Source organism: Chanos chanos, chromosome 5 (assembly GCF_902362185.1).
Source record: "Chanos chanos chromosome 5, fChaCha1.1, whole genome shotgun sequence".
NCBI lineage: Eukaryota > Metazoa > Chordata > Actinopteri > Gonorynchiformes > Chanidae > Chanos > Chanos chanos.
Window position 1 is genome coordinate 26,980,728 of NC_044499.1, and position 16,323 is coordinate 26,997,050.

At 38.7% G+C, this 16,323-nt stretch overlaps 1 protein-coding gene across 2 annotated transcripts; it reads left to right on the plus strand.

Moving 5' to 3' along the window:
• Nucleotides 1-1,016: 1,016 nt before the first annotated feature.
• Nucleotides 1,017-16,115, plus strand: LOC115813146 (oxysterol-binding protein-related protein 1). Of its 2 annotated transcripts, none has more exons than XM_030775753.1 (12): nt 1,017-1,075; nt 1,248-1,323; nt 4,144-4,278; nt 4,513-4,610; nt 4,958-5,140; nt 5,328-5,435; nt 5,567-5,656; nt 5,941-6,067; nt 8,679-8,795; nt 13,170-13,293; nt 15,221-15,311; nt 16,013-16,115. In XM_030775753.1, exons 1-12 carry the CDS (start codon nt 1,017-1,019, stop codon nt 16,113-16,115), a joined length of 1,311 nt encoding a protein of 436 aa, XP_030631613.1. The 2 variants fall into 2 exon arrangements, with proteins under 2 accessions (XP_030631613.1, XP_030631614.1); XM_030775754.1 differs by having other exon boundaries at nt 1,062-1,075; nt 5,941-6,076.
• Nucleotides 16,116-16,323: the final 208 nt, after the last annotated feature.

Sequence of the window (16,323 nt, forward strand, 5' to 3'; positions counted from 1 at the left end):
TCACTACTAGCTATATACATAGTCATATTAGTCTTAACATTATGATCATTACGAAGGATACTTCGAAGAGGGCGACGGTTTTCTCGTTGTTTCTGCCTGACCAGTGCTCCAGCTCTTTTGCCCTGCTTCCTTCTCCGGCTCCGTTTACAAAGTGTAGCAGGTAGGCTAAACAATTTAAATGTAAACAAATGGAGGTCCGCTGAGTCTGTTGAATAATTTTTGGCTATAAAATGCGTATCCATTGTAGATCTGATGTTGATTAAAGTCTCCCTATCGTAGGTGATCATAACGTTCAAAATGATAGTGTTCTTGCATAAAACAGTGTGAATAAATTAACAAAAAAGTTAAATTTAAGGAATAGCTCAGAGAACGACAGCCATCTTGACGGCGCGTTACCATAGCAAAATGAATGGCACAGGGGCCTTTGATAACTCTGTATACCACACAACTTTCTTATTTATGCTGTGATCTCTGTAGCAGTCACCAAACATTAGTCATGAAAATATCTGTCAATCTGCTTTATATTAATTCCCCCTTTTCTGCTTGATTTGCTTGCATATTTGTTCTACGCACTGGTTGTGCCAAGTAGTAGCCACCATGCTCCGCTGTCTTAAGCACTTTAGCCCTCTCCACAGTTGAGCCCAGATCAGTTCACCCATCCGCTCAAAAATAGCAAACTAGCACATCCAACTAAAGACTGTTTTTAAGTCATGCTGTCTCCGTCAAATGGAGGATGTGCCAGGGGAGCTGTGTGAAGGAACAGTTTAGCATACAGTATAGAGTGTACTGGCTGACTATTTGCCATTAGAGTGCAAAACAAGCAGATGATTGCTACCACATATGATTACAGAGTTTATGCATTTAACTTTTTGGTTTTCTGTGATATTTGTGCTGACTTTTTCCAGCAGAGTGTATGCCTTGCCTGAGTGGTTTCCTGTTTGTGGCTGTACAATTCTGTAACAAAGACATAACTTTTTCAGCAAAGTAACACTAGCAACCCAAAGAGTCACGCTACCATGTCAGGGACTGGTAATCGTGGAGCTAAGGTCCAGTGTAATGGAGTCAAAAAACACAGGTGAGTAGGTGGGAATGTAGGTGAGTTGAGGGAAAATGAGTTTACATATAAAATCTATGGAAAACCATTTTAGTCTGTTTGTTAGCTGACTATATCAAGAAGAAATCCAATTTGTGCATAGCTCCTTTAAAATTATTTTGTCTGTTTGTTTGTTTTTGCATCCGTGGGATAGAACATCTCTGCCAGCTCCTATGTTTTCACGGAAAGACATCAGCATTTGGAGTATTCTGAGGAAATGTATTGGAATGGTGAGTTGTAAAACCCAAGGTTTTGGCTTGGCCAATACAGGACATTTACCTTGTTTAGTCATTTAAGTGCAGCTTTGGCTATATGTTCGGAATAGCTGACAGGTGAAACTCTATCACTGTCTTAGCTCTATTTTTCTTAATTTTCCTCAAATATTCCTTTCACTTTCCTTCATTCACTTTGTTCACTTTTTCTTTGATCCTGAGAAGCCCCAGTCACTGAGAAATAATCCCATAGCATGATAATACCATTAGTTCCTGTGTATAAACTGGACATAGGCATGGAGACCATAGAAAGAGAGTCACACAGCGAAGTGGGAGGGAAACGATGTCACTCAAGCTGTTTATAACGTAGCATATCATATTAGCTGGCTTGTTATGAGCTAACATGAATTCATTAAATGAAAAAAAAAATTCTCTGGTCTTTGCAGGTGGAAAAATGATAAAGTCTTTGATGCAACAGGCACTACTAAATTGACTCAGGCGGTAACTCTTTTGTCAAGGTAGAAGCATTAAGAGTGGGTCAGAATGCCTATAAATACCACATTCAGCTTTTGGGACTTATTACCTGAATTTAGTAAAATTGTCATGTACAAGTATGACATGGGATGAGTAACTGGGCACCTTCACAGCACCTTTTGGCCTCTATGAGTTTAGCAGGAACTGGTTTAGAGACTGAATGCATGTGCAGTTGACCCGCTTTTATTTAACATGGTATTGACCACTAAACAGAGGTACATGAGCACACAACAGCAACAAGGCAGGATTCAAAACAACTCTCAGGCTTACAAGTGCCACTCTAGGTAAGGTCACATCAAGACTTTACAAAGAAATTTAGGAAAAGCAGTGATATTTGTACAGACTGAAAACCAGACTTGACTAACAAAAGCAGGTGAACGCCATGATTGAATAATTAACTGAATGAACCAAGGCAGTGACTAAATTGGGGAGAAATGGCTAGAGAGATGGAGTGAGAACCTGGGCATTACAATGTGTCTTTTCTGCAATATATGTTGAATATTACCAACATTACCTTGTTGTGCTACCTAAGATGACATACTTGTGTTTGGGTCTAATGAAGAGAAATCTCTAAATAGTCTTGAGATGACCTTCATTAGGTTAAATGCCCATGGGTTAAAGCTAACCCCAATGAAGTGCTACAGTATTTGCACACATGGCGTGTGAGATTCCTAGGCCACATTGTGAACAAGACTGGGATAGCAGCTGTTTCTGATAAGGTCAAAGCCATGGCTGTCAGGGCTGAAAGCGACCCCATGATAGACAGTGGATTCATGTTGTCCCAAAGGAAGATCAGTCTGTTCTTTGAAATGGTCATGTATTATCAGCAGTTCATCCAGATGCAATTCACCTAAATTGTCAAACCTCTCTTCATACTGACTGCTACAACTAAGGGAAGAAAATACAGTCCTAGAGGTGTCATTGCATTCTGGAAATGCAGTTCCAGCAACTGGGAGACACAGAAAAAGGAATTCCCGTAAAACAACTGAAATCTGCAACATAACCTACAAACCTGCAACCTACAACTCAAGTCTACATTATGGGACAGATTAGGTGCTGTACTTTCTTAGGTTCCAGAGGATAAAAGAAAGGAATATTCCACTGCTTCTGTAAGTAAAGTCCTTAGTGCCTGTTGAGCATCCTTTCTCAGAGTTTCCTGCCTGTTGCTTGGAGTTTCTGACATTGAATTGATCTGTTATAACAAATTCAGCCATCAGCTTAAGGGACACACTCTCACTGTCTGTACAGATAACAGTCCATATATCCACATGCTGACAGAATCAAAACTCCCAATATGTGAGCAGAGATGTACAGTTAATTTAGCACCATATATTCTCTGTGTCAAGTACTTACTGTCGACAAGACTGTGGTTGCTTGACTCCTTAAACAACTTTAGACAACATTTCTGTAGTAACAGTATAAGTTAGACATAGGTGGCATAGTGTTACACAGCATTATTGGAGGAGTCTGAGCAGATCTAAGAGAATGCAATGCAAGATGCCCTCAGGCACAGTGCCAATTATCAAAATATCAAACATACTCCCCTGAGGGATTTGGGGTATTGCTCCCTTACCTGTGACCAAGTGGCAATGCTTCTGGATGGTCATGTGCAGTGAGACCTCAAAGGGAAGGTTATCCCCTACCTTGTGACTGACACTCCCATGTTCACAACCAGTATTTTCTCTGAAGGAGCTCCAGAACAAACAGAATTAGGATGCTAAATAATATAGAGCCCTTTTGTAAATAACTCAGAGAGAGAGAGAACCAAAGAAACATTCAAACTATTGAAGTACTAGCAATTTGTCAAGGATCCATGATGAACTGGCCACCAAGCCAAGAGCAAGACATCATACTTAGCCTTACAAAATTTCTTCTAATGCAATGTCCATCACTATCTTAAATGTTGCAAGCCTGGTGTACTCAGTAGAGCTCCATTTGAAAGCACAAAAATTAATAGCTGTGATTTAGACTACTTGAATTGAATTTTGGCCTGCAGAGTATTCCAACAGTAAAGGTACACTTGAAGGCACAGAACATTTTAGGAAGATGGCTGGTGTTTTTCAGTGTGATGGCCAGTCAGTTGTGGGACATTTTGTACCATGATTGCAGGGAACAATTACTGACAGCAGACAAACAAAAAGACAAACTAACAGATTTGGTAGGGGTCTGTGCAGATCCTCCTAGCTCTCTTCCTTGCTCTAGATAAGACGTGTGATTGTCCTGTAATACATAAAGAAGGCAGATATTATACATCCTTGATACAAGATTCATCGAAAGTGTGGGTCTTTAAATGTCTTCTTTCAGGAACTGTCTAAAATCACCATGCCAGTTGCCTTTAATGAGCCACTGAGTCTTCTCCAACGACTGACAGAGTACATGGAACATACATACCTGATTCACCAAGCCGATGCCTCAACAAACTCCACTGAGAGGCTGAAGGTAATTTCTCCAGATTTTAGGAACTAGTAACCACACACACAAAGCATTTAAACTTGTTAATAACAAGAGAGATCTAGAGTATTTAGAATTAAATGTGACGAGTGTCCTTCTCTTTTTCCAAGAAACAAGCAGCTACAAACTCTATGGAAAAGTGTTTGAAAAATTTAGTCCCCTTAACTCTTGAGAAGAGTTGTGCAACCTTATCCTGATGTCATGTTTCTTTTTGTGTTGTAGTGTGTTGCAGCATTTGCAGTTTCTGCTGTCGCATCTCAGTGGGAGAGGACGGGTAAACCATTTAACCCTCTGTTAGGGGAAACCTATGAGCTGATCAGGTTTGTACTTGGTCTTAATAAATCGGTTTGTGTCATTATGTATATGCCATTCTATCCTTAGATCTTCCATTCAAACTTACATCCATGTTTAGCTTCTTGCTTAGATACTAGAGACTGCTGACATTCCTTCCATCTTCATTAAATTATACACTTTAAGAGTGAAGGACTATGGAGAAATAGGCAGAAAATTCAGACTGTCTTGGTAGAAAAATATTGTTATTTCTTGTTTGTTGTAAAGAACAATGAACTTAACTATTAACTGCATTTCAGAGTATAAAAATGTTTATTAGCTGAGAGTTCCTGAAGCCTTTAAGCCCACTCTAAAATTGTTGATCATCTCTCATTAGAGATGACTTGGGCTTCAGGTGGATATCTGAACAAGTGAGCCACCATCCACCCATAAGTGCATTCCATGCTGAAGGCTTAAATGATGACTTTGTGTTCCATGGCTCTATCTACCCTAAACTCAAATTCTGGGGGAGGACTCTGGAGGCTGAGCCCCGTGGTACTATCACACTGGAGCTTCCCAAGTAAGTGCAGATGCTGTCCTACTTTAGCCTGTTGCTGCCCAAAGAGTACAAACACCCATATTATTATTGCCACATTATATCTGGAGGATTTAAGTTTTCATGGAAGAACAACGAATGGAAAGGAACAGGTTTTGGCTTGCTTTTACCCTCCGTTTCTGACTGGGCAACTGTTTTGGTGGCTACACAGACACAGTGAAGCCTACACTTGGAGCAACCCAACATGCTGTGTTCACAATATCATTGTGGGTGAGCTGTGGATTGAGCAGTATGGTAATGTGGAGGTCATCAACCACAAGTAAGATGAAGTCCCTATGATAAGAGTGGTTACATGCAACATTTAAATGTATTCAAATAATTTATACACGTGTCTAAGAAACCTTACAAAGATGAAAGCTGCAGAATAAAGGCTGTTATGTTGTCTAACAGAACTGGGGAACGATGCAGCCTGACATTCAAAAGATGTGGCGTCTTTGGCAAAGAGCTCCACAAAGTGGAAGGTTACATATTCGATAAAAGGTATTATGAATTTTGACTGTTATGTGAATACCTTTTACTGTAACATTTGATTTACATATATGTGTGTGTGTGTGTGTGTGTGTGTGTGTGTGTGGTAAATATGTATATTTATAGTTGTTTGTTATTACCACTTTGACTGTCATAATTTGTTTTTATTTTAATCTTTTAATGTGAGACTATGATAAGTACACACACACACACACACACACAGCATCTTGAAGATATTCTCCCACACTTCAGTATGGTTTAATCTGAAGTCTTGTCTGACTAATGTCTTTATACAGTAGAAGGAAATTGTGTGCCATTTATGGCAAGTGGACTGAGTGTTTGTACACGGTGGATGCAGCTACATTCGATGCTCACAAAACTGCTGACAAGAAGAATCCTGAGGAGAAAAAAATCAGCAAGCAAGTATGTTATGTTTAAGCCTGTGATGTTGTAGACAGTAATTACACAATGGCCAAAGAATGGCTAACTGTATGCTTTTGCTTCACATTTAATAGTGTCTTCTGGAGTTTATTGAAGATCAATGCATCTGTGGTAATGACGGTGATGAAGATAAAACAGTATATAGGATTGCTCTGCCAGAACAGAGCTTGCACTCACCATACATTTTGAGTTGGTTAATAGCGTCCAAATACCCATACATTTTCAGTTGGTTAATAGTGTCCAAATACCCATACACTTTCAAATGGTTAATAGCGTCCAAATACCCATGCATTTACGGAGAACAAGTGTTTGAATGCGCTGGAAGCAGCACTAAGTTTCTCATTATACTGGTAAGAAAGACATGACAAAACAAAGTAAGAGAGACAAATGTACAGTTCACACTCACTAGATTAACCTCCCAGTGACAGAGGTGCTGATTTGTTGTTCTTGTTGTTGTTGTTGTTGTTTGGATGCAAAGTCTGTACGAGGCAACACTTTTTTATGGCAAAGATTGGATTTGTTTATTTACAGTTAGAATCTGAATTTCATAAAAATGGTTGGCACGGTTGGTAGTTGGTTGGCAATAGGACTAAATGACATCCTGTTGTGTGAATTTCATGTCATTTTTGTCTGTTTTGCTTTACTCTTTTTATTCTTTTATTTCTATTTATTTCTTTATTTTGTTCCTTTTTTACTTATTATTTTTAGTTATTAACACTGTCTTTTGAATCACCATGCAAACAATCACCTTCTCTCATCCAGTGAGTAGTTTATTTTCATTCTTTTTTTCAACCAGGTTTGTAATTTTCTTCTGAAGAGTTTTAGGTTTTTCCAAGCCCTTCTATACTTCTCTAAGCAGCCAAGCCTTAGCCCACTGTAAAAAATAAAAAAAAAAAAAAAAAAAAAAAAATCAGCAGTGAGGTTGCTAGCCATCCATTATTTAGCTAGGCTCCAGCAAACTACACTGCTAGCTTTGCCGTCACATATTGCATCAGATTTACTCTCTTTGCCTTGGCTACCAATGGGTCTGATTTGATTTTTCCTTGTACAGTCAGCCCTCCACATTCGTGTGGATTAGGGGCACAGGACCCCCGCAAAAGCATAAAAAACACAAATATCTCTAACATGTGTGGTATAGCAACATTTGTGGTATAGTGCAACATTTGTGGTATAGTGCAACATTTGTGGGATACTGTATTGGAAATCGGAGCGAATCTGGCGAACCAAGTGAAATTGAGATGGTGAATCCCCAACCTTATGCAAATATGAGCCACATCAGAACCAATCAGTTCAGCATGTGACGAAACCACCAACTTTAAACATACTGCCCAGCTACTTATATTCATTTGAGGGATCAACAACAATTAATAACATGGAGGGTAACGTATAAGTTGATACTACATTTAAGTGAATTGTTTTATGAAAGTAAATCTTTTTTGTTGTATCCTCAGAGTACACCAGATTGACATAAAGCTGTGAAAAAATGTCAGACCTTCGAGTAGGCTGGCAAATAGGCTACTGTAAAGTAATCTGTCATGTATATCAAATTCATATCATTTAACATAACAGCACTATGCATTTCATGTTTCATTTCAGTTGTCCAATGTGTGGCCCTCGGTTACTTTATGAAAGTAAATATGGCCCTCTGGAAAAAAATGTTGCCCACCCTGGTTCATGGTGTACAAGAATAAAAATTTTATGATTGTTTATTAAAGGTTCCATATTATGCAAAGCCATTTAATGGTTTTGTAAATCACATTTTATGTCATGCATTCTTTCATCTTGCCTTTTTCAGCTTCTATAGATCAAGGCTTTCCTCAAAATAAAACTATGCATTTGTAAAACTAACTAAAACTAAACTGAAATCAAAAACCAAACTGAAAGACTAAATAAAAATAAAAGGAAAATGTCAAAACTATAATAACTCTAGTCTACATGCGTCATCTGCGATTTTCCACAGTAGGCCACAAAAAATCCCATATAATTATTGATGGCAAACTCGTGAATAATTGAATCCGCGAAATTTAAACCCGCGGATGTGGAGGGCCAACTGTATAACCAAACTGAGACCTCAAAGGTAATTTAATGAGGAAGATTCTTAGTTTAAGCAGAGGACCAAAACTGATCATACTTTTTCAGAGCTCTTATCTTCCCTTTTAATAGGGTCAGCTTCTTCTTTCATGTCCCCTCTGGAGGGGATACATTTATAAATTGTTTACTTGATGGATTTTTAACATTTTCTCTGTTTGATCATTTCTTGTCCTTTCATATACCAGATAATTCAACAGAGAAAAGGGAGGCTAACAGAAAATGCAAATGGAAATGTTATTTGGGAATAAGGAACTGTACATGGCCAACATAGGCTAGACAGACGTAGCATGGCTCTGTGTACTTATGAAAGTGAGAGACTTCAGAAATGGCAATGAAACATCCGGGAGCATTTATACACAGAGCACTGACGAGTAAATGAGCAAGAGACTGATGAACATGGTAATGGTCCGATTCAGCAAATGGATACTGATTTGACAAAACAGAGCATTGATTGACATATATGAAATGTTCATTCAAATGAACTTAACTGTGATTCTTGCAGAAGAGCGTTGATGTGGAGCCTGAGGAGATGCCTCCACCAGACACAGAGACAGTACAAGTCATCCCTGGCAGTGACTGTATCTGGAGGATATGCTCACGGCCAGACAATTCCTCTAAGGTTTGACTTGGTCTCAATGGATTGATGGATTCTAAGATGGATTCTAAGTTGTAACACCAACAAATGAAAAAGGACCAGGGAGACAAAGTGAAGGACTTGAACTTTGTTTCAGTATACAATCTGCGCAGGGAGCCACCTCAAGCGTAGGGTCAATAAGTGACTGCCTGGCAGCCAAAAAGGTATATATACCAGGTGGATAGTACAGTCAGCATTAAATCAGTCAGTCATAATGTAGACACATAATGTAACAAAGCACAGAACAGACAGTGTTGGGTTGTTTACTTTATGGCTGTCCCTTCCTGAGAACTAGATGAGCCCCTGTGATGTCTTCCCCGGGACAGAAGGGGATGCCTTTGGAGGTGATAAGGCAGCTGGAAAGGGCAGCTGAAATACATAAACTATTATTAATTACTAAGATTATTTAGACAGTGTGTAAACCTCTTTGTTTTTGTGAAAGGTAAATGAGAACTGTTTTTTCTAAATCAAAAGGAGCGGGAGAGAGACCAACTATATGATGTCATAGTACCACTATTTTCTGTGTATAAGACATAAAAGACTAATATTCTTAAAAAGCTTGGATGAGAGGTGCACTGGAGAAGCACCAGACACTACTCGTAAAACACCTCATGACAAAAGTAACTGAACAAAACAAGAAAGATACTATGCCAAATTGTGAAATTAGAGCTGATTAATCTGAATCAGTTCTGAGAATTTGTATGTTCAATGATGTATGTCATAATAGTGAGCCATGACAAATCAGCTCCTGTCCTACAGGGCCAACCTTCTCCTTCATATCTGCACTACATATAGGCTTTTGCTATATATAGTACTCTCTCACACCCATTTCAAGGCAGGCCTTGTTGAGCATTTGGACACAGATTCCCTACATTTCCCAAGCTAATTTGTTTTTGCACAAAAAAAATACAGCCCACCAGCAAGCTGGTTCTTGTTTGCTGGTTCTCAAGTGATCTACAAAGAGTCAAATAAAAGCCAGAAACATCGACAAACAATCATACTTTGGTAATTAATACCCCTTTAAATGACATTTTTAAATTGCGTCTAAAAATTAACTTTTAAAATGACATTTTTAAATGGCATCTAAAACAACATTTTAAAATGACACTTTTAAATTACGTCTAAAAACTACGTGTCAAAATGACATTTTTAAATTATGTCTAAAAAGGACATTTTAAAATGACATTTTTAAATGATGTCTAAAAACATTGGTGTGGTGTGTTTGTGTGAGGCACTGTGACTCTTGCTATGTCAAATGTGAATGAACAGAGGGGAACTTTCCTAAAACTGTGTTCACCCAGACTCTGAAATTTCATTCCCAAGGGAATAGGTTTGTAGCTTACAACAACTTGGACCGAACAGGCTATTTAAGTTTAATGCCAGAGCAGTGTTTCATCCTTATTGCACCAAACAACAGAGGTGACTGGGGATGTCATCTCTGTGGCATCATAATTAGTCCAATTTAGAGAGTTCTGATCTGAACACACACACACACATTAAGGACGCATGGTATGTTATCGAACTGTACGGTACGCCCCCACGGTTCAATACGCACACGTGAACTGCGGTATTACGATATGCCTGTCATTTTCCTATAATTTCCAAAAGTTGCTTATCGTGCTGCAGACTACACACACGTTGTACCTTAAGATCCACAAAACATCTTTGAAGCCTATCAGAACTTCTCTGCAGCCTATCAGCGCTCTGTATGCAAATAAGAGCTGGAGAGGAGAGGGGAAACTAAAAACATATATTCTCTCAGCTCCAAAGTGACAATGGCAAGGCACCGCCCTCTTTCAAATCTACCACGGAGTATTAGGGCCACACCGAGTGGAAAAAGATTTCGAGAATAAGGTTGTAATATCACAAGAATAAAGTCATAGTTGAGAAAAAAGTCATAATATTATGAGAATAAGAATAATATTTCAAGAAAAAAGTTGTAAGATTAAGAGAGAAAAAAAATCATATTATGACGAGAGTAAAATCCTAAAAAACTAATTTATACGACAGTAAAAAAAAACAACCCAAAAAAACCCATAATTTTTAGGAAAATATATTACCAGCACCCAATCAAACGGGTGAGAGGACAGTCAGTGGCAGCCTAAGCCCGCCTCTGGAAACTGCTGTTGTAGGGAGGTGGGTAGTCCAAAATATTTCTTCAAACTTCATGGGTTGAGAAAGCCCGGGATTCAGGTGTTCCCATTCTGATTGTTAGGGGGGTGATTATAAATACACGCATATGTGAAAAGAGTTTTTGTTTCATTTTTGCAGTTTGAATGTTAATGCTATTGCTTAGGCGGTGATTGTGAGGCCTATGTATTTTTTTGTGTAGAGTCCAAAAAATTTGCTTTTGTAAGGATAAATTGGCATCCCATCTAGGGTAAGCGTCCCCTGTTAGTGATTTGGTAGATGCCACGAAGCCGAAAGAGGTGTGTTCATAATGATAGGCAACAAAATAACCCTGTGAAGCGTTTGTAACATTACGGAAATGATTGTTTAACGAATTAACAATCTTGAATGTTACGTGTATTGACTGTTATTATTTTACAGCCGTGAAAGCAGTTAAGAGGTGCTAGCATTACGAGCGCCGATGAGCTAAGTTTAGCGCCATTGCGGACTCGCTGTAGCAATATAAAACTAACATGAAAGATTTCTCTCTAATGATAACACATTTGATGTCCCTGTTGAGAGTTGTGAATCAGTAGAACTGTTTATGAGTAGGAAAGTGTTACTGTATGCTTTAATTGCCAGTTCTATTGAATGTGGCAAAATCATAACGAGTTGGACTAACACGGGCTTGTTAATTCACGCACTCAGGAGTGTTTGTAGTGAGATGCAGATGCCGCAGAAGTTAAGTGTTTCACAGACCTGTTGTATGTGTGAGTGAGAGGGTCAGTGTCTTAACGTTGTGTGCTCCTTTAACAGAAATGTATGCGAAGAACTAATTGAAACTGATTTGTCCCTCTCGCACTGAATATTTTTGCAGGTATGAAACTGTTCTCAGGTACATGTTTCTATTTGTATTTTCCTGTGTTACTACATGATGCCTGAGGATATTGCTGCTCTGCGTACCTTTGTCTGTTTGCCTTTATGATTAACTCCACTATACGATCAAACACTATATGTATGGCAGAAGTATTTTATTTTGCTATGTTGTATTATTTAGTTAAATGATTTGTAATACAGTCGGAGTCTGCGAGAAGCTTCTGTGAAAGAGAAAACTAATTGAAACTGCTTTATCCCTCTCACACTGAATAGTTTTGCAGTAAAATATCTGAAGGCAAAGTAGTGGTGTTGCTCAGTTATTTCCTGTGGTGGAGCAAGTAGAAGTCTGCTACACTATACTAACTTTACAAGATGCTCCACATTCTTTATTGTAACACAGGTGGCAGGCTGCTCTTCTGATATTCCCCCTTTAAAATAACACGGTCTAAAATTAAGACTTTATTCTCATAATATTATTACTTTTTCTTGTGAAATTATGACTTTATTCTCGTAATATTACGACCTTATTCTCAAGATCTTAGATGTTTTTTCCTTCAATGTAGCCCTAATACTCCGTTGTACAAATCCGCTGTGTGGGAATATTTTGGATTCAGTGTTCAATGAAATGACTATAAACAACAATGCTTGTGCAGCCTACAAGCATTGCTTTGCCACTGTCAGCCCAATCAGTCATGCTGCCATTTTTCTGAATGGAAAATTTTATTTGTCTACAGGCAAAATAAAGAGTTCATTGTTTTTTTTCTTTGTTCTTTTTCTTAAGTATAAAGATACCGCAATCATACCAATACCATGGCCCAAAAACCATGATACAGACCGAACAGTGGGCCCATAGCACCGTTGCATCCCTAACACACACACACACACACACACACACACACACAGACACACCTACCTTATCACTTACAGACTAAATATCACATGTAGCACTTTGAGGGTGCTTGCAAAATTTATTTTTTTTCTGTAGGATTTGAGAAAGGCCAAATATGTTGGGAAAAAAATTTTACAACTTTGTGTCACCCTCTTTAATTATGACAATGTTTACCTCTCACTACTGCAGTTACTTCAGTCTTTGCAGGCTGAATAAAAGCCTGCAGGAGCACCAGTGATCCATTGTAATTGCAGTTGGAATATCATTCAGTGCCTGATAGAGCTTTGCATCAGTACCTCCATGTGGAAATTGTTATGCATTGCACCTAAGAATAAAAATGTTTGAATATCACTCCTTGTGTCTACAGCAGTCACACTAGTGATTTTTCTAAAAGCCCAGATGGGGATAATTTGACAGTGTCATAAATTGTCTTTAATCTGGGAACACCAGGAAGTCATCTGTATGATTAAATTTTTCCTTTACAGTACTATGCCTTCTCCACATTTGCCATGCAACTCAATGAGCTGGAAAAAGACATGGAAGGCGTCATACCCAGGACTGACTGCCGTCTGAGACCGGACATCCAGGCTCTGGAGAATGGAGACATTGGTATGACCCTCTCATTTTAGAAGACTGCACACTCATACAGCCCTTAACGAGGTCCACTGGCAACAATATCAAGATATGTGATTTCCATGGCATAAGCTGCATCTATCAACACCAAGTTCAAATTCACTTTCAAGTTCAAGTTTATTTGTATAGCGCTTTTTACCATCAAAACTGTCTTAAAGCAGCTTTACAGAGTAAAGTAATTGCTCACCGCCAAAAACTCTCTTCCTCCTGTTATACCTCCAAAATCTCTTCTGATCCTGCCAAGCCACTTCCCAAAACTCATCCAAAAGCCCAGTATCTACAAAGGAGGAAGGCTGCATTGTAACTCGGGTGTTGTATAGCCAATATATCCAGTAGTACACAAGAGTTTAAGAACACACAGTTAAAGTGTAGGGTTTAGCATAAGTCTGAGTAAACAGAAACGAAGCCTCAGTCCAATTCAGTTCAGTTTTGTCACTTTTTTAAAAATAATTTTTAAGTCATTTGATAGTCATTATAACAAAACAGCTTCAAAAGATACCAGGCCTTTTATCTGCAGTGAGCAAGCCTAAGGAAACATTGCCAAGGATAAATTGTCTTTGGCTGAGATAGGGGGAAGCCTTTTGGGACACAAAGACCCCAGAAGGGGGAGTCTCTACTTTTCTAGCTGGCAATAGCTTAATTGCTAATAGAGTTGTTAGATTGTGAAATGGAATGAGAATACATAAAATATGTGAGACATAACAGAAAAGGACGGAATGATATACATCACATTTCATTGCAGAGTTGGTGTGGGTTAGTGATATGGGGTGAGAACAGAGAAAATTCTTGGAGAAATGACAGAGAGAATGAGATGCATCTTAAGTCATTGTGGAGTCAGTTAGGGTCAATATTTATTAGGGTCAGCTAAGCAGTGGGTCAGTCAAGGAGAGGGTGGGAGAGAAGGGGCAAGGAGTAGGTCAGACTGGTAAACAGGCAGGCCTGGCATGCTAGGTCACAGAGGTCACACTTTAATAAAATATTATTTTGGCAGATTGTTTAGATACTTAGAGATTAATACATTGAAATAAATGGGTGCAGATTCATTCAGAGCTTTGTGGGTAAAGTAGCAGGAGTTTGTCACTGCCTTCAGTAATCATGGAACTGCTGTTACATATGCATTACTCTCTTTCTGTGTACATAAGGTATCTATATATATATCACTCTCTATGTACCTAAGCCGTCACCAGACTCCAGACACCATTAGAAATATGTTATGTAAGCAATAATGCCCATCTCTCTCCCTCCTCACAGCCTTGTTATGACCTTTGGCTAGATCTGTGGAGTGACCTCTCCGACCCTACATGCCAGTCTTTATGCCAGCATGCATGCCAGCGTATTTACCATGCTGATCCCGTCCTTGAACCTCTTCCGCCAATGAGAAACACTAGCTCAGTGACCTTTCCATGACCTTTCATGTTTCTCATTCCCTTTTCTATCATGTCTCAATTTTTATGTATTCTCATTCCATTTCATAATCTAACTAATAAACTGTCTCTGAAATTGGCAGCCAGAGGGGGATAAGATCTCCATTTTAAGTCTTATATTCTCTCAAGGTTTCTTTCTTTTTCAGCCAGAGGGACTTTTTCCTCATCAGTGTTTCCTTCAGCTTGCACATTGGAGGTTAAAGACCTGGTGTCCTTCAAAGCTCTTTTTTGTGATTGCGACTATTGTAAAAAGCACACAATTGCACAACTGTACTGAAATGAACTGAACTGAATTGTTTTTTTTCAAAGGTGTACAGATTTTAGAGGTGAGTATTTCATGAATAAGTGTGTGGATTTCAGTATGTGGTGACATTTCCAGTACCAGTACCAGACATCTCAATTAAAACACAATGTTCTTCACCCACATTGTTTCTTCCTAAAAATAATAGGTACAGTAAAAGACTGACTTTCGTCCTCAGATTTGGCCAGCACAGAAAAGAAAAGGCTAGAAGAAAAGCAGAGGACAGCCAGGAAAAATCGCTCCAAGTCAAATGCAGAGTGGAAGATTAGGTTGGAGACTTTTTTGATCATTTCCTCCTGTATTACCATCTAATTCATGTTGAACCATGGTTTTGTCTTGCTAACCTGACCCTGGTGAATGTACATATTATTCTTGTGTGAAGTAGCTAGTAGCTGGTAGCTAATTAACAGACACAAATCAACTAAGCTTAAACCTTAAAGGTCTGTCACTATTATATTACCAGAAAAAGCCATATGTATAGTCAGCATCAATACAACAAAGTTAAATAAAGTTATGTAATAATCATGTCACATGGTTATGCCACTACATATCTTTGCTTATTTTGCCACTATAACTCCTTTAACTCAGGACTGTATTTGTTCCTTTAAACTTAAACAGTAAAGTGTCGTTAAAATAAATTGATAAAGTACTCACCTGCAAAAGAGGTAATCCTGATCTAGTTGAAAAGGTAGAAAGGGTTTCTGCCCTCTGGTTGATTGTTTTGTGTTTTATATGCCCCCCTCAAACCTGCCCACCCCACCCTCCCGACCCTCAAAGTCTGCAGCTACAAAAGTAAGCAACTACTACAGACTTTAGAACTGTTTTCGCAGACATGTGCCTTCTGTTAATGTGTTATGGATGCGTTCTGTTTCTACGACTTGTTTACTGTCCATGCATAGTTTAGATACACATGCTGAGTTGCCTGTCTGTTTTTAACTGTTTAAAAACTGTTTTATTCATCCCTCCATAGGTGGTTTCAGCAAGGACCAAACCCACACAGCGGTGCTCAGGACTGGCTCTACACCGGCGGCTACTGGAACAGAAATTACTCTGAAGTCCCCGACATATACTAACATAGAATTGTAATATCACTGTAGTATGTGCTCAGCGGGGCCAGGTATCCTCCATTTTCACAATGAAAAAAACAAGCACATTTAGGAAAGATTTTGAGTGTGCCAGTATTAATTTTGGCTCATGATTTTGATTTAGTGTTAGATGTAGTCTTTTGGCTAAAATACATACTCATTTTTGTCATATTTTAGTCATTTGATCATTACTAGT